Source organism: Tachypleus tridentatus, chromosome 3 (genome assembly GCF_004210375.1).
Source record: "Tachypleus tridentatus isolate NWPU-2018 chromosome 3, ASM421037v1, whole genome shotgun sequence".
NCBI classification, from domain to species: domain Eukaryota; kingdom Metazoa; phylum Arthropoda; class Merostomata; order Xiphosura; family Limulidae; genus Tachypleus; species Tachypleus tridentatus.
The window spans coordinates 108,297,088-108,320,874 of record NC_134827.1 but is presented as its reverse complement, the minus strand read 5'-3'; the positions used below and the strand labels follow the sequence as shown (position 1 = coordinate 108,320,874).

Below are 23,787 nucleotides of genomic sequence, written 5' to 3'. Positions count from 1 at the left end.
ATAATGTTGCATAATGGAAAATTATTTAAAGTCTTGAACATCATATTGGTTTTTGTCGTTTGGTGATTCTGAGCCAAAGGTTTATTTTGAAAAAAATTATAATATAACAAATCACGTAAAACCGTTTAAGAATAAATTATTATCTTAAACATCGTCGCAATATTGTCTTTACTGCACTTTTGACTTTACATAACCTTTAGACTTTTGAAATCTTAAAATAATATTATATAAAGCCATCTGCTGATTAATCTAAGAGCTACTTCAGATTAATTATTTTTTTCACGAATCTAAATGTTTGTATTGCATATTCAAATCTTCGAAAATAACTTGGATGAAGCGACCTCTATGCATTGGAAACAATTATGGTAACTTAGCAGAACATTTAATGCTGTAGTTTAGAAGGTAAGGTTCGGCTGTTATGTGTTTGTTTAATGTGAAATTCAAAGTATACATATATATATATATTATATCAAGTGCATTTGTAAGCATACATAGTTTTAGTTGTTGTAATGATACTTGTGAAGTGTGCGGGAAGGTAGAATTTATTAGAAGTATAATTTATTCTACATTGACCTAGGGTATTCACTCAGACTTGTTATTAATACTAATAGTATTACAACTACGGATTGGATGAATGGGGCTTGTCGACACGTTACTATTTTAAACTGCTATTTGTGGGGGTTGGATAAAGCTGTGTTAGGAGCAATTTACTAAAGTTGTATTTAACCCAAATATGTAGTAAATATTATTAAATGCACTGTTTGACGTAATGAAAAAAAAATCATTATTATGGATAATATGAAAAACAACTTATTTTCAATGTTATATGTGCATTTAAGCCACATACTCATACGATCCAGAATGAACTTTAAACTAAGTGAAAGACGATACCACAGACAAAAACACTTAACACTACAGCAGTTTTGTAGTTACAATTTTACCATTAATGAGTCTAGAATGATATGCAAAGCCATACATATTGACTTTTAAAGTGTTATTGTAGGTATTGGTCCCATTTATACAGATGGGGTAAGGGTAGTTGGCCCTTTCTTGTTTTTAATTTCATTTGTTTACTTTGAGAATGGTGCACATTTAGAATTTATATGCTGTTATTAAATAATATAGGCTATAATCAGTGTAATATACACTAAAATAGGGGCATAAAGACACAAAAAAGGATATGATTGCCTAGGGGACTAACTCCTGGACCCCCAGTAAAAGTTTCCTTACCTGTTTCCATTTATTGTAATCTCAGATGATGTTCTCAATAGTAGGTGTCCAATGTTTGGGATAATTACTATAAACTATCCATATTTAGAACTTGCTCAATTTTGTTCATTGAAGATATCTTAATAATCTGTATAAACCTGTTTACTAAGGGACACTATTTTTCTTTTGTCTGTTATGTAGAGACTGTTTCTTCAAAAACAACCTTAATTTAGATTTCTCTGACAGAAGTAGACAGTAATGATGAAGCACAGTATAATTAATTGGAAAAAATGTTTTCTACAGTCTTACCACGTTTTAAATTCAATATTTTTCTGTAAACCAGCAAATTTCATTTCTCAGTATATAACTTAAAATGTCCAAGTATGATAATTACATACAATTTGGTGTTTAAGCTAGTTTTTCATATTTATTTTATAAAAGTTGCAGTTTTTAAAAGCAAAATTATTCATTTTCTGTATCGGTGATGTTGTTTTTGGCGACCATATAACAATTTAGATAAACAATCAGACCGTTTAACTTAAATTATTCAACCATTTTATTATATGATCTTCCCTCTCATACAGAGATGAAGGAACTGAGAAAAAATTGTTACAGTTGTTTCACATAGAATGTTATTGGTGGAAAAGAGGAAGTTCACGGTTATTTACAGATATTGTAAATTTTGTTTGTTTCAGCGTATGTTTAGAAGGATAATCTGTGTATGTAAACACACATAAACATTCATATATGTACTCCTTTCTCTATGGGAAATTATAAAAAGAAATTATGATTTCTAATTTTGTGTATCCTTGCAGAAGTAGATGTTGATTTCAGATATATATTTTATCTCAAAACTAGCATTTCATTAGATTTCTATACAACATGTTATAATTTGTAGCTTGCTCTATACATTTTGTTTTCATTTTTTTCTCATATTTTAGACATAAAGTTGAATATAGTAGTTATCCATCACAAATCTGGCAGCCAACAGACCTGAACCTTAATGGATATTGGAATTTTTTCTTTCTTTTGTATATACTACTGTACAGTGTATTATACACCAAGATAAAAGTAACATACACAAGAAAGTATGTTATTGTATATACTACTGTACAGTGTATTATACACCAAGATAAAAGTAACATACACAAGAAAGTATGTTATTGTATATACTACTGTACAGTGTATTATACACCAAGATAAAAGTAACATACACAAGAAAGTATGTTATTGTATATACTACTGTACAGTGTATTATACATCAAGATAAAAGTAACATACACAAGAAAGTATGTTATTGTATATACTACTGTACAGTGTATTATACACCAAGATAAAAGTAACATACACAAGAAAGTATGTTATTGTATATACTACTGTACAGTGTATTATACATCAAGAGAAAGGTAACATACACAAGAAAGTATGTTATTGTATATACTACTGTACAGTGTATTATACATCAAGAGAAAGGTAACATACACAAGAGAAGTATGTTATTGTATATACTACTGTACAGTGTATTATACATCAAGATAAAAGTAACATACACAAGAGGGTATGTTATTGTATATACTACTGTACAGTGTATTATACACCAAGATAAAAGTAACATACACAAGAAAGTATGTTATTGTATATACTACTGTACAGTGTATTATACATCAAGATAAAAGTAACATACACAAGAAAGTATGTTATTGTATATACTACTGTACAGTGTATTATACATCAAGATAAAAGTAACACACACAAGAAAAGTATGTTATTGTATATACTACTGTACAGTGTATTATACACCAAGATAAAGTAACATACACACAAGAAAGTATGTTATTGTATATACTGCTGTACAGTGTATTATACACCAAGATAAAAGTAACACACACAAGAAAGTATGTTATTGTATATACTACTGTACAGTGTGTTATACACAAGATAAAAGTAACATACACAAGAAGGTATGTTATTGTATATACTACTGTACAGTGTATTATACATCAAGATAAAAGTAACATACACAAGAAGGGTATGTTATTGTATATACTATTGTACAGTGTATTATACACCAAGATAAAAGTAACATACACAATAAAGTATGTTATTGTATATACTATTGTACAGTGTATTATACATCAAGATAAAAGTAACATACACAATAAAGTATGTTATTGTATATACTACCGTACAGTGTATTATACATCAAGATAAAAGTAACATACACAATAAAGTATGTTATTGTATATACTACTGTACAGTGTATTATACACCAAGATAAAAGTAACATACACAAGAAAGTATGTTATTCTATATACTGCTGTACAGTTTATTATACACCAGATAAAAGTAACATACACAAGAAAGTATGTTATTGTATATACTACTCTACAGTGTATTATACACCAAGATAAAAGTAACATACACAAGAAAGTATGTTATTGTATATACTACTGTACAGTGTATTATACACTATGATAAAAGTAACATACACAAGAAAGTATGTTATTGTATATTCTACTGTACAGTGTATTATACACCAAGATAAAAGTAACATACACAAGAAAGTATGTTATTGTATATACTACTGTACAGTGTATTATACACCAAGATAAAAGTAACATACACAAGAAAGTATGTTATTGTATATACTACTGTACAGTGTATTATACACCAAGATAAAAGTAACATACACAAGAAAGTATGTTGTTGTATATACTACTGTACAGTCTATTATACACCAAGATAAAAGTAACATACACAAGAAAGTATGTTATTGTATATACTGCTGTACAGTTTATTATACACCAAGATAAAAGTAACATACACAAGAAAGTATGTTATTGTATATACTACTCTACAGTGTATTATACACCAAGATAAAAGTAACATACACAAGAAAGTATGTTATTGTATATACTACTGTACAGTTTATTATACACCAAGATAAAAGTAACATACACAAGAAAGTATGTTGTTGTATATACTACTGTACAGTGTATTATACACCAAGATAAAAGTAACATACACAAGAAAGTATGTTATTGTATATACTACTGTACAGTTTATTATACACCAAGATAAAAGTAACATACACAAGAAAGTATGTTATTGTATATACTACTCTACAGTGTATTATACACCAAGATAAAAGTAACATACACAAGAAAGTATGTTATTGTATATACTACTGTACAGTGTATTATACACCAAGATAAAAGTAACATGCACAATAAAGTATGTTATTGTATATACTACTGTACAGTGTATTATACATCATTATAAAAGTAACATACACAAGACAGTATGTTATTGTATATACAACTGTACAGTGTGTTATACACCAAGATAAAAGTAACATACACAAGAAAGTATGTTATTGTATATACTATTGTACAGTGTATTTTACACCAAGATAAAAGTAACATACACAAGAAAGAATGTTATTGTATATACTACTCTACAGTGTATTATACACCAAGATAAAAGTAACATACACAAGAAAGTATGTTATTGTATATAATACTGTACAGTGTATTATACACCAAGATAAAAGTAACATACACAAGAAAGTATGTTATTGTATATACAACTGTACAGTGTGTTATACACCAAGATAAAAGTAACATACACAAGAAAGTATGTTATTGTATATACTACTGTACAGTGTATTATACACCAAGATAAAAGTAACATACACAAGAAAGTATGTTATTGTATATACTACTCTACAGTGTATTATAAACCAAGATAAAAGTAACATAAACAAGAAAGTATGTTATTGTATATAATACTGTACATTGTATTATACATCAAGATAAAAGTAACATACACAAGAAAGTATGTTATTGTATATACTACTCTACAGTGTATTATACACCAAGATAAAAGTAACATACACAAGAAAGTATGTTATTGTATATACTACTGTACAGTGTATTATACATCAAGATAAAAGTAACATACACAATAAAGTATGTTATTGTATATACTACCGTACAGTGTATTATACATCATTATAAAAGTAACATACACAATAAAGTATGTTATTGTATATACTACTGTACAGTGTATTATACATCAATATAAAAGTAACATACACAAGAAAGTATGTTATTGTATATACTACTGTCCAGTGTATTATACACCATGATAAAAGTAACATACACAAGAAAGTATGTTATTGTATATACTACTGTACAGTGTATTATACACCAAGATAAAAGTAACATACACAAGAAAGTATGTTATTGTATATACTACTGTACAGTGTATTATACATCATTATAAAAGTAACATACACAAGAAAGTATGTTATTGTATATACAACTGTACAGTGTGTTATACACCAAGATAAAAGTAACATACACACAAAAGTATGTTATTGTATATACTACTGTACAGTGTATATATACACCAAGATAAAAGTAACATACACAAGTATTATACATCAAAGTATGTTATTGTATATACTACTGTACAGTGTATTATACATCATTATAAAAGTAACATACACAAGAAAGTATGTTATTGTATATACTACTGTACAGTGTATTATACATCATTATAAAAGTAACATACACAAGAAAGTATGTTATTGTATATACTACTGTACAGTGTATTATACACCAAGATAAAAGTAACATACACAAGAAAGTATGTTATTGTATATACTACTGTACAGTGTATTATACACCAAGATAAAAGTAACATACACAAGAAAGTATGTTATTGTATATACTACTGTACAGTGTATTATACATCATTATAAAAGTAACATACACAAGAAAGTATGTTATTGTATATACTACTGTACAGTGTATTATACATCATTATAAAAGTAACATACACAAGAGTAAGGTATGTTATTGTATATACTACTGTACAGTGTATTATACATCATTATAAAAGTAACATACACAAGAAAGTATGTTATTGTATATACTACTGTACAGTGTATTATACACCAAGATAAAGTAACATACACAAGAGAAGTATGTTATTGTATATACTACTGTACAGTGTATTATACATCAAGAGAAAGGTAACATACACAAGAAAGTATGTTATTGTATATACTACTGTACAGTGTATTATACACCAAGATAAAAGTAACATACACAAGAGAGGTATGTTATTGTATATACTACTGTACAGTGTATTATACACCAAGATAAAAGTAACAGTAACACAAGAGGGTATGTTATTGTATATACTACTGTACAGTGTATTATACACCATAATAAGTAACATACACAAGAAAGTATGTTATTGTATATACTACTGTACAGTGTATTATACACCAAGATAAAAGTAACATACACAATAAAGTATGTTATTGTATATACTACTGTACAGTGTATTATACATCATTATAAAAGTAACATACACAAGAAAGTATGTTATTGTATATACTACTGTACAGTGTATTATACACCAAGATAAAAGTAACATACACAAGAAAGTATGTTATTGTATATACTACTGTACAGTGTATTATACATCAAGAGAAAGGTAACATACACAAGAAAGTATGTTATTGTATATACTACTGTACAGTGTATTATACACCATGATAAAAGTAACATACACAATAAAGTATGTTATTGTATATTCTACTGTACAGTGTATTATACACCAAGATAAAAGTAACATACACAAGAAAGTATGTTATTGTATATACTACTGTACAGTGTATTATACATCAAGATAAAAGTAACATACACAAGAAAGTATGTTATTGTATATACTACTGTACAGTGTATTATACACCAAGATAAAAGTAACATACACAAGAAAGTATGTTATTGTATATAATACTGTACAGTGTATTATACACCAAGATAAAAGTAACATACACAAGAAAGAATGTTATTGTATATACTACTGTACAGTGTATTATACACCAAGATAAAAGTAACATACACAAGAAAGTATGTTATTGTATATACTACTGTACAGTGTATTATACACCATGATAAAAGTAACATACACAATAAAGTATGTTATTGTATATTCTACTGTACAGTGTATTATACATCAAGATAAAAGTAACATACACAAGAAAGTATGTTATTGTATATACTACTGTACAGTGTATTATACATCAAGAGAAAGGTAACATACACAAGAAAGTATGTTATTGTATATACTACTGTACAGTGTATTATACATCAAGATAAAAGTAACATACACAAGAAAGTATGTTATTGTATATACTACTGTACAGTGTATTATACACCATGATAAAAGTAACATACACAATAAAGTATGTTATTGTATATACTACTGTACAGTGTATTATACACCAAGATAAAAGTAACATACACAAGAGATAAAAGTAAGTATGTTATTGTATATACTACTCTACAGTGTATTATAAACCAAGATAAAAGTAACATACACAAGAAAGTATGTTATTGTATATACTACTGTACAGTGTATTATACACCAAGATAAAAGTAACATACACAAGAAAGTATGTTATTGTATATACTGCTGTACAGTGTATTATACACCAAGATAAAAGTAACATACACAAGAAAGTATGTTATTGTATATACTACTGTACAGTGTATTATACATCAAGATAAAAGTAACATACACAAGAAAGTATGTTATTGTATATACTACTGTACAGTGTATTATACATATATACATCAAGATAAAAGTAACATACACACAGAGAAAGTATGTTATTGTTGTATACTACACTGTACAGTGTATTATATACATCAAGATAAAAGTAACATACACAAGAAAGTATGTTATTGTATATACTGCTGTACAGTTTATTATATACCAAGATAAAAGTAACATACACAAGAAAGTATGTTATTGTATATACTACTCTACAGTGTATTATAAACCAAGATAAAAGTAACATACACAAGAAATTATGTTATTGTATATAATACTGTACAGTGTATTACACATCAAGATAAAAGTAACATACACAAGAAAGTATGTTATTGTATATACTACTGTACAGTGTATTATACACCAAGATAAAAGTAACATACACAAGAAAGAATGTTATTGTATATACTACTGTACAGTGTATTATACACCAAGATAAAAGTAACATGCACAATAAAGTATGTTATTGTATATACTACTGTACAGTGTATTATACACCAAGATAAAAGTAACATACACAAGAAAGTATGTTATTGTATATACAACTGTACAGTGTATTATACACCAAGATAAAAGTAACATACACAATAAAGTATGTTATTGTATATACTACTGTACAGTTTATTATACACCAAGATAAAAGTAACATACACAATAAAGTATGTTATTGTATATACTACTGTACAGTGTATTATACATCATTATAAAAGTAACATACACAAGAAAGTATGTTATTGTATATACTGCTGTACAGTTTATTATATACCAAGATAAAAGTAACATACACAATAAAGTATGTTATTGTATATACTACTGTACAGTGTATTATACATCATTATAAAAGTAACATACACAAGAAAGTATGTTATTGTATATTCTACTGTACAGTGTATTATACACCAAGATAAAAGTAACATGCACAATAAAGTATGTTATTGTATATACTACTGTACCGTGTATTATACATCATTATAAAAGTAACATACACAAGAAAGTATGTTATTCTATATACTACTGTACAGTGTATTATACACCAAGATAAAAGTAACACACACAATAAAGTATGTTATTGTATATACTACTGTACAGTGTATTATACACCATGATAAAAGTAACATACACAATAAAGTATGTTATTGTATATACTACTGTACAGTGTATTATACATCAAGATAAAAGTAACATACACAAGAAAGTATGTTATTGTATATTCTACTGTACAGTGTATTATACACCAAGATAAAAGTAACATACACAAGAAAGTATGTTATTGTATATACTACTGTACAGTGTATTATACATCAAGATAAAAGTAACATACACAAGAAAGTATGTTATTGTATATAATACTGTACAGTGTATTATACATCAAGAGAAAGGTAACATACACAAGAAAGTATGTTTATGTATATACTACTGTACAGTGTATTATACACCATGATAAAAGTAACATACACAATAAAGTATGTTATTGTATATTCTACTGTACAGTGTATTATACACCAAGATAAAAGTAACATACACAAGAAAGTATGTTATTGTATATACTACTGTACAGTGTAATTTACATCAAGATAAAAGTAACATACACAAGAAAGTATGTTATTGTATATACTACTGTACAGTGTATTATACATCAAGAGAAAGGTAATGTTACGAGGAAGTATGTTATTGTACAGTGTATTATACACCAACATAAAGTATGTTATTGTACAGTGTATTATGCTCCAACATAAAGTATGTTATTGTACAGTGTATTATGCAACCAACATAAAAGTATGTATGTTGTACAGTGTATTATGCACCAACATAAAGTATGTTATTGTACAGTGTATTATACACCAACATAAAGTATGTTATTGTACAGTGTATTATACACCAACATAAAGTATGTTATTGTACAGTGTATTATGCACCAACATAAAGTATGTTATTGTACAGTGTATTATGCTCCAACATAAAGTATGTTATTGTACAGTGTATTATGCACCAACATAAAGTATGTTATTGTACAGTGTATTATGCACCAACATAAAGTATGTTATTGTACAGTGTATTATACACCAACATAAAGTATGTTATTGTACAGTGTATTATGCACCAACATAAAGTATGTTATTGTACAGTGTATTATGCACCAACATAAAGTATGTTATTGTACAGTGTATTGTACACCAACATAAAGTATGTTATTGTACAGTGTATTATACACCAACATAAAGTATGTTATTGTACAGTGTATTATACACCAACATAAAGTATGTTATTGTACAGTGTATTATACACCAACATAAAGTATGTTATTGTACAGTGTATTATACACCAACATAAAGTATGTTATCATACAGTGTATTATACACCAACATAAAGTATGTTATCATACAGTGTATTATACACCAACATAAAGTATGTTATTCTACAGTGTATTATACACCAACATAAAGTATGTTATTGTACAATATTTGTTGTTATTTCTTGAAAGTTTCAACCGATGTGAAAGGAAGAAAGAAAAAAATATATTTGTTGGACTATTGTTGTATTGTACAGCGTTGTATTGTACACAGCGTTGTATTGTACAGTGTTGTATTGTACACAGTGTTGTATTGTACACAGTGTTGTATTGTACACAGCATTGTATTGTACACAGCATTGTATTGTACACAGCATTGTATTGTACACATTGTTGTATTGTACACAATGTTGTATTGTACACATTGTTGTATTGTACACAGTGTTGTATTGTACAGCCAAGCGTTGTATTATTACAGCGTTGTATGCATTACCTGGTGTTGTATTATTACACACTGTTGTATTATTACACAGCGTTGTATTGTACCACACGTTGTATTGGTATTACACAGTGTTGTATTGTACACAGTGTTGTATTGTACACAGTGTCAGTATTGTACATACACAAGCCGTTGTATTTACACACGTTGCCAGGCGTTGTACACAGTGTTGTATTGTACACTGTTGTATTGTACCTGGTAGCATTGTACCTGTATTGTACCTGGTATTATACACTGGCGTTGTATAGTATTGTAATTAATACAGTTATTATTGTATTATTGTACCAACAGGAGTTGTATTGTACAGCATTGTATTGTACACAGCGTTGTATTGTACCAGCGTTGTATTGTACAGCATTGTATTGTACAGCGTTGTATTGTACACAGTGTTGTATTGTACACAGCGTTGTATTGTACACAGCGTTGTATTGTACACAGCGTTGTATTGTACACAGCATTGTATTGTACACAGTGTTTTATAATGGAATGGAAAATACACACATATGGTTAACACATGTTATTGTAGACACAAACACATGTACATACATACACATTTCTGTACACAGAGTATTTGAAAGGGGGTTTTGATTTGTGAGATCAGGAGTTAGATACTGTGCAGTGTACAATAAGCCTGCTAAGAATATGGGGATGCAGGGATATGAGACTATAGCAAGCCAAAATGTGTTAATGTTCCATCAGAAGAACAGATACTATGTAGGAAACATTAAATTCTACAAGTACTTACACTATAATTATTCAAGTGTACTTTTTTACAACACAAAAATAGGGGTTGGATCACTCGCTTCTCACTCGACACAAGTTTGTGTGTGACATAATCCACTTACTGTCATTATTTTGTAGTAATGAAAGATGGATTTAAGTTTTTACTTTCTAACAAGCTTGAATGTTCCTTGTTATTCATATTATTACTTAAAAGCCACTTCTGTAATTTGGAAGACTCATTATGGGATGTAATAATTTAGAGTAAGCATATTTCTTTTTATATTATGTGAAAAATATTTTTATCTTCCACTTATAAAAACAATTTTTTCCCAGATTTTGAGTATGATTTTTTCCTACAACATCTTCCTGCAACAAACTCTGTCAAACATGTGTTTGACTTGTTAGTGAAAACACTAACATCCAGAATGTTCTGTAACTTCATGTTAGAACGTTTCTGCAAGAGGTTTTTTTTTAAAGAAGTTACAAACAGAGAACTCTATGAATTAATAATTCAGATATTTGAAAGCATGAAACATAAATTATTACTATTAAAGCAGTTTTGTAATGTTTTTTAGTTTTTGTGATAATGTTATATACAGTAATATTTTTATAAAGAAACTGATAATTTCTTATTTTTATGCAAGTTTAATCTGTACATAAGAGAGTTAAGCCTAAATTAATATTTTTATAACTTTAATTAGGTTATAATGGATTATTCATTTTAAACTTGAAACTTTGACAGGTTTTACAGAAAAACTGTTTATTTTTAATCTCCCAAAGAAATTCACATTTTTATACTGTGATAAATGCACAGCCATAGGTCAGTTTTTTTGTGTTTTAATATGATTATTTTGCAGAAAATCTTTATTGTCTTTCTTGTAGTTTAAAATATTTATAGCTTCTAACTCTGTTCAACTTCATGTAACATGTTCCACTTCTGTAAGTGTACAGTATTTAACAGTTAAGTATTTGAGAATGTAACGAACCAAGATATTAAAAATGTCCAATTATTAGCTTCCAGGGATAAGATTTGCAAACTCCCCTTCAATTCTGTATAATTTATAAAATGTTTTTGTAATTACTTGTGCATAGATGTGGAACATGTGATTGGTTTAACCAGTAAACTGATCTGGTAAATATTTGATGTACAGGTCACCTTCAGTCTTCAACCTGTTGCAGTGCTGACTGACAGAAATGTTTACTTAGAGAAAGGTTGAGGGTCTTGGAAACTACAGATTAAGTGATTACTAAGCAGTTATCTTACATGTGGTGACATTTTAAAAAGTTCCTTGTGGCTGAAAATGTTAAAAACATTTTTCAGTTTCTAAAATAACTTTCTAAGCAGTTTTCTTACTTTTCAGTGACCCCATATTCTCACTATATCTTTGTAGTCCTTTAAAAGGTAACTTGGAAAATTGAAATTCTAGACTACACAATGGACTGGCAGAATTTACATATTTATAGTAGTTTAATGATGTATTCTTGTGCTTTCCATATTAGACCAACAGTAATTCTAATGCTTTCCATATTAGACCAACAGTAATTCTGATGCTTTCCATATTAGACCAACAGTAATTCTGATGCTTTCCATATTAGACCAACAGTAATTCTGATGCTTTTCATATTAGACCAACAGTAATTCTGATGCTTTCCATATTAGACCAACAGTAATTCTGATGCTTTCCATATTAGACCAACAGTAATTCTGATGCTTTCCATATTAGACCAACAGTAATTCTGATGCTTTCCGAGAGATACATCATTAATTGTGAAGGCTTATGACACTAAAACTTCATTCAGATATTTGATAGTGGCTGCAGTACAGTTAGACCACTGTGTGTATCTTTGTACTTAACAATAAATAAATGTTAGTTTTCACTACTTAAGTGTATAATTTTTATCTATACTTTGTTTTAGAAATGGCCATGCACGGGTCTTATTTTCAATTTTCATACCATGTAGAAAACTTGCTATTTAAAGGACTTGGTTCTTCAACAGTGGAAGGTGAGCACATAAAAGATAAACAGATTGTAACAAAGATACTGACATTGAAAGTAAATTTTTCATGTATTTCAATTCTTTATGCTCAAAAATAGATTAAAAAGTTAAATTAGCCCTCAGGTCCAAACAACATATAAGTGGTCTACTTTTATGAGTTTACATCTTCTAAATCACTTGGATGCTGTTTCTTGTCTTCTTTGCTTCAGTGAAACTTTCGTTCTATGGTGAAAACTAAGTGAAGGATAAATATGATGGTTAAAACACTTAGAACGTAATTCCACTTAACCAGTATATATTTCTTCAGTGGCCACAGTGCAGTTAGACCATAATGTGTAACTTTGTACAGAACTAGTGAACTCTGAATCATTAACCAGTGCATATTTTGTCAGTGGCCACAGTACAGTTAGACCATTGTGTATAACTTTGTACAGAACTAGTGAACACTGTGAGTCATTAACCAGTGCATATTTTGTCAGTGGCCACAGTACAGTTAGACCATTGTGTATAACTTTGTACAGAACTAGTGAACACTGAATCATTAACCAGTGCATATTTTGTCAGTGGCCACAGTACAGTTAGAACATTATGTGTAACTTTGTACAGAACTAGTGAACACTGTGAGTCATTAACCAGTGCATATTTTGTCAGTGGCCACAGTACAGTTAGACCATTATGTGTAACTTTGTACAGAACTAGTGAACACTGAATCATTAACCAGTGCATATTTTGTCAGTGGCCACAGTACAGTTAGACCATTATGTGTAACTTTGTACAGAACTAGTGAACACTGAATCATTAACCAGTGCATATTTTGTCAGTGGCCACAGTACAGTTAGACCATTGTGTGTAACTTTGTACAGAACTAGTGAACACTGAATCATTAACCAGTGCATATTTTGTCAGTGGCCACAGTACAGTTAGACCATTATGTGTAACTTTGTACAGAACTAGTGAACACTGAATCATTAACCAGTGAATATTTTGTCAGTGGCCACAGTACAGTTAGACCATTGTGTATAACTTTGTACAGAACTAGTGAACACTGTGAGTCATTAACCAGTGCATATTTTGTCAGTGGCCACAGTACAGTTAGAACATTATGTGTAACTTTGTACAGAACTAGTGAACACTGAATCATTAACCAGTGCATATTTTGTCAGTGGCCACAGTACAGTTAGACCATTGTGTATAACTTTGTACAGAACTAGTGAACACTGAATCATTAACCAGTGCATATTTTGTCAGTGGCCACAGTACAGTTAGAACATTATGTGTAACTTTGTACAGAACTAGTGAACACTGAATCATTAACCAGTGCATATTTTGTCAGTGGCCACAGTACAGTTAGACCATTGTGTGTAACTTTGTACAGAACTAGTGAACACTGAATCATTAACCAGTGCATATTTTGTCAGTGGCCACAGTACAGTTAGACCATTGTGTATAACTTTGTACAGAACTAGTGAACACTGAATCATTAACCAGTGCATATTTTGTCAGTGGCCACAGTACAGTTAGACCATTGTGTGTAACTTTGTACAGAACTAGTGAACACTGAATCATTAACCAGTGCATATTTTGTCAGTGGCCACAGTACAGTTAGACCATTGTGTATAACTTTGTACAGAACTAGTGAACACTGAATCATTAACCAGTGCATATTTTGTCAGTGGCCACAGTACAGTTAGAACATTATGTGTAACTTTGTACAGAACTAGTGAACACTGTGAGTCATTAACCAGTGCATATTTTGTCAGTGGCCACAGTACAGTTAGACCATTGTGTGTAACTTTGTACAGAACTAGTGAACACTGAATCATTAACCAGTGCATATTTTGTCAGTGGCCACAGTACAGTTAGAACATTATGTGTAACTTTGTACAGAACTAGTGAACACTGAATCATTAACCAGTGCATATTTTGTCAGTGGCCACAGTACAGTTAGACCATTGTGTATAACTTTGTACAGAACTAGTGAACACTGTGAGTCATTAACCAGTGCATATTTTGTCAGTGGCCACAGTACAGTTAGACCATTATGTGTAACTTTGTACAGAACTAGTGAACACTGAATCATTAACCAGTGCATATTTTGTCAGTGGCCACAGTACAGTCAGAACATTATGTGTAACTTTGTGCAGAACCAGTGAACACTGAATCATTAACCAGTGAATATTTTGTCACTTTTTTAGCATACACAGTCTTAACTATGATCACTTACAGCTTCACAGACATAAAATTCTAATTATGTACTGTTTTTATTATTTTTATTAATTTTGCTTTTTAGTTTTATATTTAATGGTGAGTTATTAACTGAAACCTAAATGCAGCATTGTTTTTATTAATTTTTAATTGAAAATTTTCTAATATACCTTCAGAAAGAAATCTGTAAGAAAGTAAAACAATCAATCCTGTTTTTATTGATTAATGCACTAGAATTGTATACTGTTCTGATTAGGTGTTCTTAAAAAAATACCTCTAAACCCCAGTCTTTCTTGAAACATTCATAATGAATTTACTCATGAAAGTTGAATCAGTTGAATACCTGTTTTCTATCACAGAAAATAAGTGGTTATTGAGATTTCTTTATGACTGGTGTATGCTTTTAAAACTACCAAACTAATTGCTGACATTTTTGTATGGTGTAATATTTACAGATAAATTAACACCCTGTGTCTTTGTTGGCTTGTAATATATTTTTCAACCTATTGATTAGTTCATTTATTTGTTTGCTTTATAAGAAACCAGTGTTGTAATAAATTCTTGTGAAGGCAGCTTAAACTCAGGACCTTTGGCTGACACTTGAACTTTGAACCTGGTGTCTTACTAACTCAAACAAGTTTCATTCATTATGTGTCTAACTTGCATGGCAATCCATGAAATGAAGTGAAAGACCCTGGTAGTTGAACTTTGAACTTGATTATCTCTAAATGAGGCTGTGGTGGGGTTCCCTTAGAGCTAGTTGGTTCATCAATTATGACTAGTGTCACCTTAGTATCTGTGTATAATTTTCTCAATGTGTATTATGATCATTACATCTGGTGCTGGTGTTGCTGCACTGTCTTCAAAATGTTGAATTTGGGACAGTTTAGCACTTGTAGGACAACCCCTTCATATAGATTTCAGTCAGCAAGGGAAAAAGAACCATCAATAAATGGATATTCCTAGATGACCCCCATTGAAACACATTTTACATTATTCATTATTAGAAATATATCTTTATAAAATGTCTCGTGTTTTCAACCAAACAGAAAGTACCGAATATATGTAGACATAAAACATGAATAGTAATGAGAGAAAGCTAACAAATTATTGCTTTATGCTTGTTGCTTTATTACTCATAATAATTGGTTAACTAATTTTATGTTATTATGCCCACTTCTTCCCAGGATTTATTGGATTATGTGTTGGTGTTGCAATTTTTACTGTCTGTTACGAATCAGTGAAACTTCTTCGCCATTACCTCACTCAGAGATTGAGGAAAAGCCCACCTCAGAATGCCAGCGTGAGCCGATGTAGTAGTCACGAATCTGCAGCTAACAAATCAGATGTTCCACTTGTACACAGACGGTTTTTTGATGTTTTTACCTCTCTCTGGTAAGATGCATACATCCTACTAATATTTTTTACAGTTTTATCACACAAGTGACAAGTTCATACATTCCTCAGTAAGTCGTTTTCAAAGAGGTCTGATATGTTTCACTTTATAACTCATTCTGTAGATTTAATTTCTTAACCTTTGTGTGTATTGTTTAGGGTGTAGTGTTGTTTAAACTTCATTATTTTATATTTGTGTGGAGTTGTGGTTCATGCATTTATTTTTAATTTGAGATATGAACTGTGTAATATTATTGTTTTATATTCAGGTTGAGATACCAACTTGTTATTATTGTTTTATCTTCAGGTTGAGATACCAACGTATTATTATTGTTTTATCTTCAGGTTGAGATACCAACGTGTTATTATTGTTTTATCTTCAGGTTGAGATACCAACATGTTATTATTGTTTTATCTTCAGGTTGAGATACCAACATGTTATTATTGTTTTATCTTCAGGTTGAGATACCAACGTGTTATTATTGTTTTATCTTCAGGTTGAGATACCATCTGATACAGACTGTCCTACACATGGTGCAGGTTATAATGGGCTACATGGTAATGCTGGTGGTCATGAGTTTCAACATTTGGCTTTGCCTGTCCATCCTTATAGCTTCATTTCTGAGCTACCACTTGTTTAGTGTGTATGTCTTCAACCAACCTGTTTTAATACCAGTTGAAGTGGTGAATAAAGTCTCAGAATGATTCCATCTGTACACCATTACCTCTAGGTTCTTTGGTTGTTGGACTTTAAAAAAAACCATTAGAAACTGGTAATTTTGTTACTGTAACAGAAGTGTGAGTAATACTTTGATTTATTCACTGTAGTTTAAAGTTTTGTGTTGTAGTGATGACATTGTAAACTTTGTTAACTGTACAATATTAACAAAATGTTGTTATTAGAGACTACAGTATATATATGTATGTGTGTACTTAGAGTGTTTTTATTTTGTTACTGTTTATACAAGATATAAAACAGCATGTGTTTATGGAAAAAAAGGCACATCATAGCCACAAAATACAGAACTGTGCCTCTGACAATATTACAGAACTGTGCCTCTGACAATATTGGAAGATAATGTTGAGTGCCCATTTGTATCTTGTGAAACTTTGCTGGTATATTGTCATAATATGTATAGAAATTTCCCCATTCATTATAACATATCGGTTAACAATGTATTTACGTTTTCTTCAATATTCCTTCCTGTCGTATGTCATTACAGTAAAATATGTGCCTTGACGTCCTTCATGTGATAGGTAACTGTATCCCCCAATGAGCTATTTAGCACGTATTAACCATGAGCAGGTGTTATTGTTTTCCTGTCTGCTGTAGGTTGTCTACAAATATAGGAGAGAATTGTAAATACTTGGCATCTTGCATACACTGGTTTATGATGTTTGTATTGCTGTATTCTCAAGTCTGAAATAGTGCTCAATTGTGGGGTTTTTATTTTCTACTAGGAAGAAATATAGTTTCAAACCTTTCTCATGAATATGTTGCAGTTTAGGGAACCTTTTGTAATTTGATCGTGCGTGGTACGTGAAAGGTTACTTTAGACCAACATTTTACAGACTTTAAGATAGATTTAAACTTGTACATAGCAATGACCAACTAAAAATTCCCTGAGCTTGTGCAACATTCAAATAAGTTACTGTAGTACAACCAGATGAGACATCCAGCTTACACCTGAAGATGTACAGATGATTTGTGGCAGTGTATGTTGTATTTGTTTTTGAGGTAACCGAACAAATCTAAGTTTACAAAAGTAGATTTTAAAAAATTTATCAGAAAATTTTTGTGCCAAACTTACGCTGTATTGTAGTGATACAAATGTTTCTTGTTATTGGTCACTTTGTGGAATTATTGTAAAGTAGTCATTTTGTGTAAGCTTTACATATAAACCAAGTCTACTAAAATTAACTAGCAATTACAAACTTATCTAATGAACCATGACAGCTGCAAGCAATTCTTTCAAAACCAATTTCATAATGTCCCAAATAATGATGATCATTCTAAGCCTTGCTCTTGTGGCTTTCAAGTGGCAGCCATAGTAGATGTGGACTGTCAAATGTAATGTTCCTTGTATTGGAAATAATTGTGGAAATTTAAAAGATTTTCACCAATAACAGATCTTATGAAGCACAAATTAAACTAAAACTTCTCTTAAATACCTTAATTTTTGCACATAGAGGTTTAAAAAACTACAGAGAATGTGGGTAAGTTTAGAAACCATGTAAATAAACTAATATTTTTGTGTTTCAAAATTCCTAGATTTATACAAGGCTGCAGATCCAAAGCTGAAAGTTATTTTTTTCATTTAAGGTATTATAGGATATGTTTACAAATTACTACAAGCATTATAAGCATTTCACATTAGTATTGTCCGTTGCATGGGTAAGTTTTAAGTACTAGAGAACGGGGGTTATTAATAAAGTTCATAACTGTTTTATCACTTCAGTAGGCCTACACCTGTGTCTTCAACTAAAATAGTACTATTGACAAGTGGCCTAAGTTTCAAAAATCTCACTCCAACTTGTGAATATTTGAGGATTGTATGAATTATGCCTTGATTAATATTCAAAATTACGTAATTTAACTAAGTGCATGTTTTAACTGTGAATTTGGTTGAAGGAATAGATTTGAACATAAGGCAATTGATGATGTCTACTTACCAAAATAAAGATACGTGGACGGATCTTTGTGTACGCTTGAAATACCTTTAAAGTAGTTACTCAAAATGTTTTAAACACTTAACAAATAGTTTATATAAATATGCTTGGCTTGAAAGCCTTTGATTATCTGTTACGCTGACTAGAACTGTGGGGGGTAACTTGAGCTTTGGTACTATAAAATTGAATACAAAAAAATGGGAAAAGCTTGTGCCATGAAAGAAAATGATATTTTAATATTCATGTTGTTTGGGTTGAGACTTCGTGTTTCCTTGTGATTTTCAACTGTGTAATAGAATCGAATTCTATTGTTGTTTTTTAGTCATTTCCTGATAACTTGCTCAATGAGTAATGAACTAACAAATTCTAAATAATTCTTCGCATGTATTGATACCAGTTATTTACGTTGACACATTTAATCTCGTGCCTTGTATTACTTTAGGCCTTACGACAAATGTTCGAATGTAACGCACAAGCTGCATGGCCAGTAGGTATTGAACATGAAAACTGAACATTATTTTGATATTATATCTGTAAATCTTAGTTCCAGATAAATTAACGTAATTTGTTAAATGAATTATTTGTGCTTTGTGTAAAGAAAAGTTTAATAATTGTTAATATTACCAGAATTATGTGAAAGAAAAAAGAATCTCAAACAGTAAATCTTTGTGTGGTTGTATTGGTGTTTGTTAAAAATGTAGCTGACTGTTACATTTTGTTACACAGCTGAGTATTAGAGAAAAATAATTCATCATCTCTGGATGAACAAACCAATAACTCTAAGAAATTCTTATACAGAGATAAGTTACTTTGTATTAACATTTTTAGTCTTACCATATTTTTATAGTCCATGTTGCCAGGGGACCAGAAAATAACATGTTCGTATGAGTGGAAGTCAATATATAGAAGTTAGAAATATTAAAAGACCATATCTTAGGTGAGGAATGCTCTCTGATGGGGTTTGTCTTATTACAACCAGGTGAACATGCTTCTGTATGTAGCCACACCCCGTCATGCTGTTTCTAATGACCCTGCATCTTGACAAAAACTCTGTGATATACTTTCATTTGTAAAAAACACGATCAGGAAGGTGCAATAACTAAACAGAATCAAAATGTTATTTTTAAACATTTTGTTTTACTGTGAATTAATATCAGCTGTGGTTGTTGTTGTTGTTGATTTGAATGTGTATTAATATCAGCTGTGGTTGTTGTTGTTGTTGATTTGAATGTGTATTAATATCAGCTGTGGTTGTTGTTGTTGTTGATTTGAATGTGTATTAATATCAGCTGTGGTTGTTGTTGTTGTTGATTTGAATGTGTATTAATATCAGTTGTGGTTGTTGTTGTTGTTGATTTGAATGTGTATTAATATCAGCTGTGGTTGTTGTTGTTGATTTGAATGTGAATTAATATCAGCTGTGGTTGTTGTTGTTGATTTGAATGTGTATTAATATCAGTTGTGGTTGTTGTTGTTGTTGATTTGAATGTGTATTAATATCAGCTGTGGTTGTTGTTGTTGATTTGAATGTGAATTAATATCAGCTGTGGTTGTTGTTGTTGTTGATTTGAATGTGTATTAATATCAGCTGTGGTTGTTGTTGTTGATTTGAATGTGAATTAATATCAGCTGTGGTTGTTGTTGTTGTTGATTTGAATGTGTATTAATATCAGCTGTGGTTGTTGTTGTTGATTTGAATGTGTATTAATATCAGCTGTGGTTGTTGTTGTTGATTTGAATGTTAAAAATCATTTTAATATAAACCACTAAAGCCTCCATACCTTTAGAACTCTTATTTGAGAGGGAATATATTTGTTTTGTTGCATAATTTAAGGTTAACAGTTTTGCAGATTATTGTAGTAGCCTTAATCTTAATCTAATATTTAATCCATAAAATGCATAGAAAGAATACCATTATTTTTGTTTCCAGGGGCCACATTGGCTATTTTTCTTTGAATGTGCACCTGCATGGGATAGAATCTAGTTGCCTTTCACATTGGTTCTAAGATAAATACAATAATTATGTATTATTATACAAATGAAAATGAGTATCTTCAATGTGTAATCATTTTTGTCTTCAAGTTAACATTTGATTCTGAATTGTGTAGAATGTGAACCTTAAAACATTTGTTGCTGTAACATTAAATATTGTATTTAATCTGGAATACTGTTGTCTAATGGTGTGAGCTATATTACTTTAGAGAATACGTGTGTGTGTGTGTGTGTATATATATAGTTACAAAATTCTTGCTTAAATTGCAGGACATTTTAAAAGAATTGTTTGGTTAAAATACAAGCATTGTTAACTTTTTGTTCATATTAAAGTTTGAAAACTTTCATATATTTTCTTATACAGTTATCCAAGCAACTGAGGTTTTTTTTTTCTGTAGTTTATGTATTATTCAAGTATTTTGACTGAATGATTTCCTGTTAAGTAAGAGTATTACATTCGGTGTTATAACAAAGAAATGTATTGCCAGTTTACAGCTCGTTAATACGTGTTAACAACAGCTGCTCAAAGTAAGTCTTGTTTTAGAGAGACAGAAAAATGTGTTCCCAAGTGTAAAATATTTCCTGATGTGTTCTGTTTCTGTTGTTACGTTTTTTGTGTGTTTTTTTTTCTTATATTGGTGCATAAATATTTGCATTAACAAGTTTTTGTTATTTAGGAATATTGTGTTTTTTTATGCTCTTAACAAATCAAGTCAGCTAACTTTAGGCTTAGCACTGTGATGGTCAAATAAGGTTTGTCCAGAGAGTGCTTCTTATAAGCATAAACTTCCCCTTTGAAATACCTTGCTTACTATAGGCTTGGTATGTGTTCTATGTTTATTCCCAGAGACCATATGGGTATACTTGGTACACCCATTATTTCTACTTCCAGGGACCATACAGGCATACTTTGTAAATGTGTTGTTTCTATTTCTGGGAGGTGGAGGTAGGGTAATCATTTATAGTCCAGTCTTTATCCAGGGCTTTATATGTATAACTGTTTTTAAAGAATGTGTTATTTCTCTGGTCTAACACAGGAATGGAAGTTTGTTGTTGTTTTTTGATATTTAAAGCTGTGAGATGGAACTTGGACAAAACAGATCTTATGTTTTCTGACCTTGTCTTCCATAATTAAAAAGCCTTATAAAGAAAGTGTGGACATTTTAACAGGATGATTGACATGTGGTCTGTATTTTGTGCTGGCATTTTACTTTCTTTGTTTACTTGAGTAAATACCAAGTCAGCCTTGTTATCAAAACAGTTCTTTTTCAAAATCATATACTTTAATCCTATAACCTGAAGTGTTCTGTCGTGGGATCTTAGATCAGAACTATTCCTTTGACCTCTAGATTTAGATCATAAGTGAAAATTCTGATTTCTTGATCTGTGCCATAAAATATTGACAGGGACTGTAATCCTTACCTGTGGGATGGAGCTCCAAACCTATGGATCCTTATTTTAATATATGGCTTAGAGCTCCAACTAGTGAGATGATTCCAATTTTTAATCTATGGCTTGGAGCTCCAACTTGTGAGATGATTCCAATTTTTAATCTATGTCTTGGAGCTTCAACTTGTAAGATGATCCTAATCATTAATCTATGATTTTAGCTCGAACTTATAAGATGAATCTAATCTTTAATCTATGACTTGGGGCTCCAAAATGTAAAATGATTCTAATCATTAATCTGGTTTGGAGCACCAAATCTTTGGATTCTAATCCTAATCCTATAGCTCATAGCAGTATGTCCAGACCTCTTATCGAAGGTTTGAGCTGTCTAATTCAAATTCTGTTTCTGTGCTATCTAGTAAGAACAGTAGAGATCCATGGACTCTCCTATATTATATTAGTGTGATATAGAGCATGCTTATAATTTCAAGTTTTCAAATTGTTGAATAGTAAAATAATGAAAACAATGTGGTGGATGCCAGTTGAAATAACTAAGTCATAAGACGTAAAGCACAGTCAAACAAATTTCTTTGTATCATCTAATGCTCTAGGATATTGGAATAACATGAGTTTGTTTATACAGGTTATTTGTTTTCATGCTATGTGCAGCTTTAATATTAGAAGTAGTTTTAGATATGTCTACAGTTTGTGTCTCACAATCAAAAATATTTTTTGTATTATCAAATGCTGCAAGCTTTTGAATAAAATGAGTTTGTTTGTT

At 30.2% G+C, this 23,787-nt stretch overlaps 1 protein-coding gene across 1 annotated transcript; it reads left to right on the top strand.

Annotated features, from left to right (window-relative positions):
• The first annotated feature begins 280 nt into the window (after positions 1 to 280).
• LOC143247715 (protein SLC31A2-like) lies at positions 281 to 23,787 on the top strand. The gene is made up of 4 exons (XM_076496132.1): positions 281 to 402; positions 13,275 to 13,361; positions 16,748 to 16,955; positions 17,453 to 23,787. The coding sequence occupies exons 2-4, from the start codon at positions 13,277 to 13,279 to the stop codon at positions 17,658 to 17,660; spliced, it is 501 nt and encodes a 166-aa protein (XP_076352247.1). The 5' UTR covers positions 281 to 402; positions 13,275 to 13,276; the 3' UTR covers positions 17,661 to 23,787.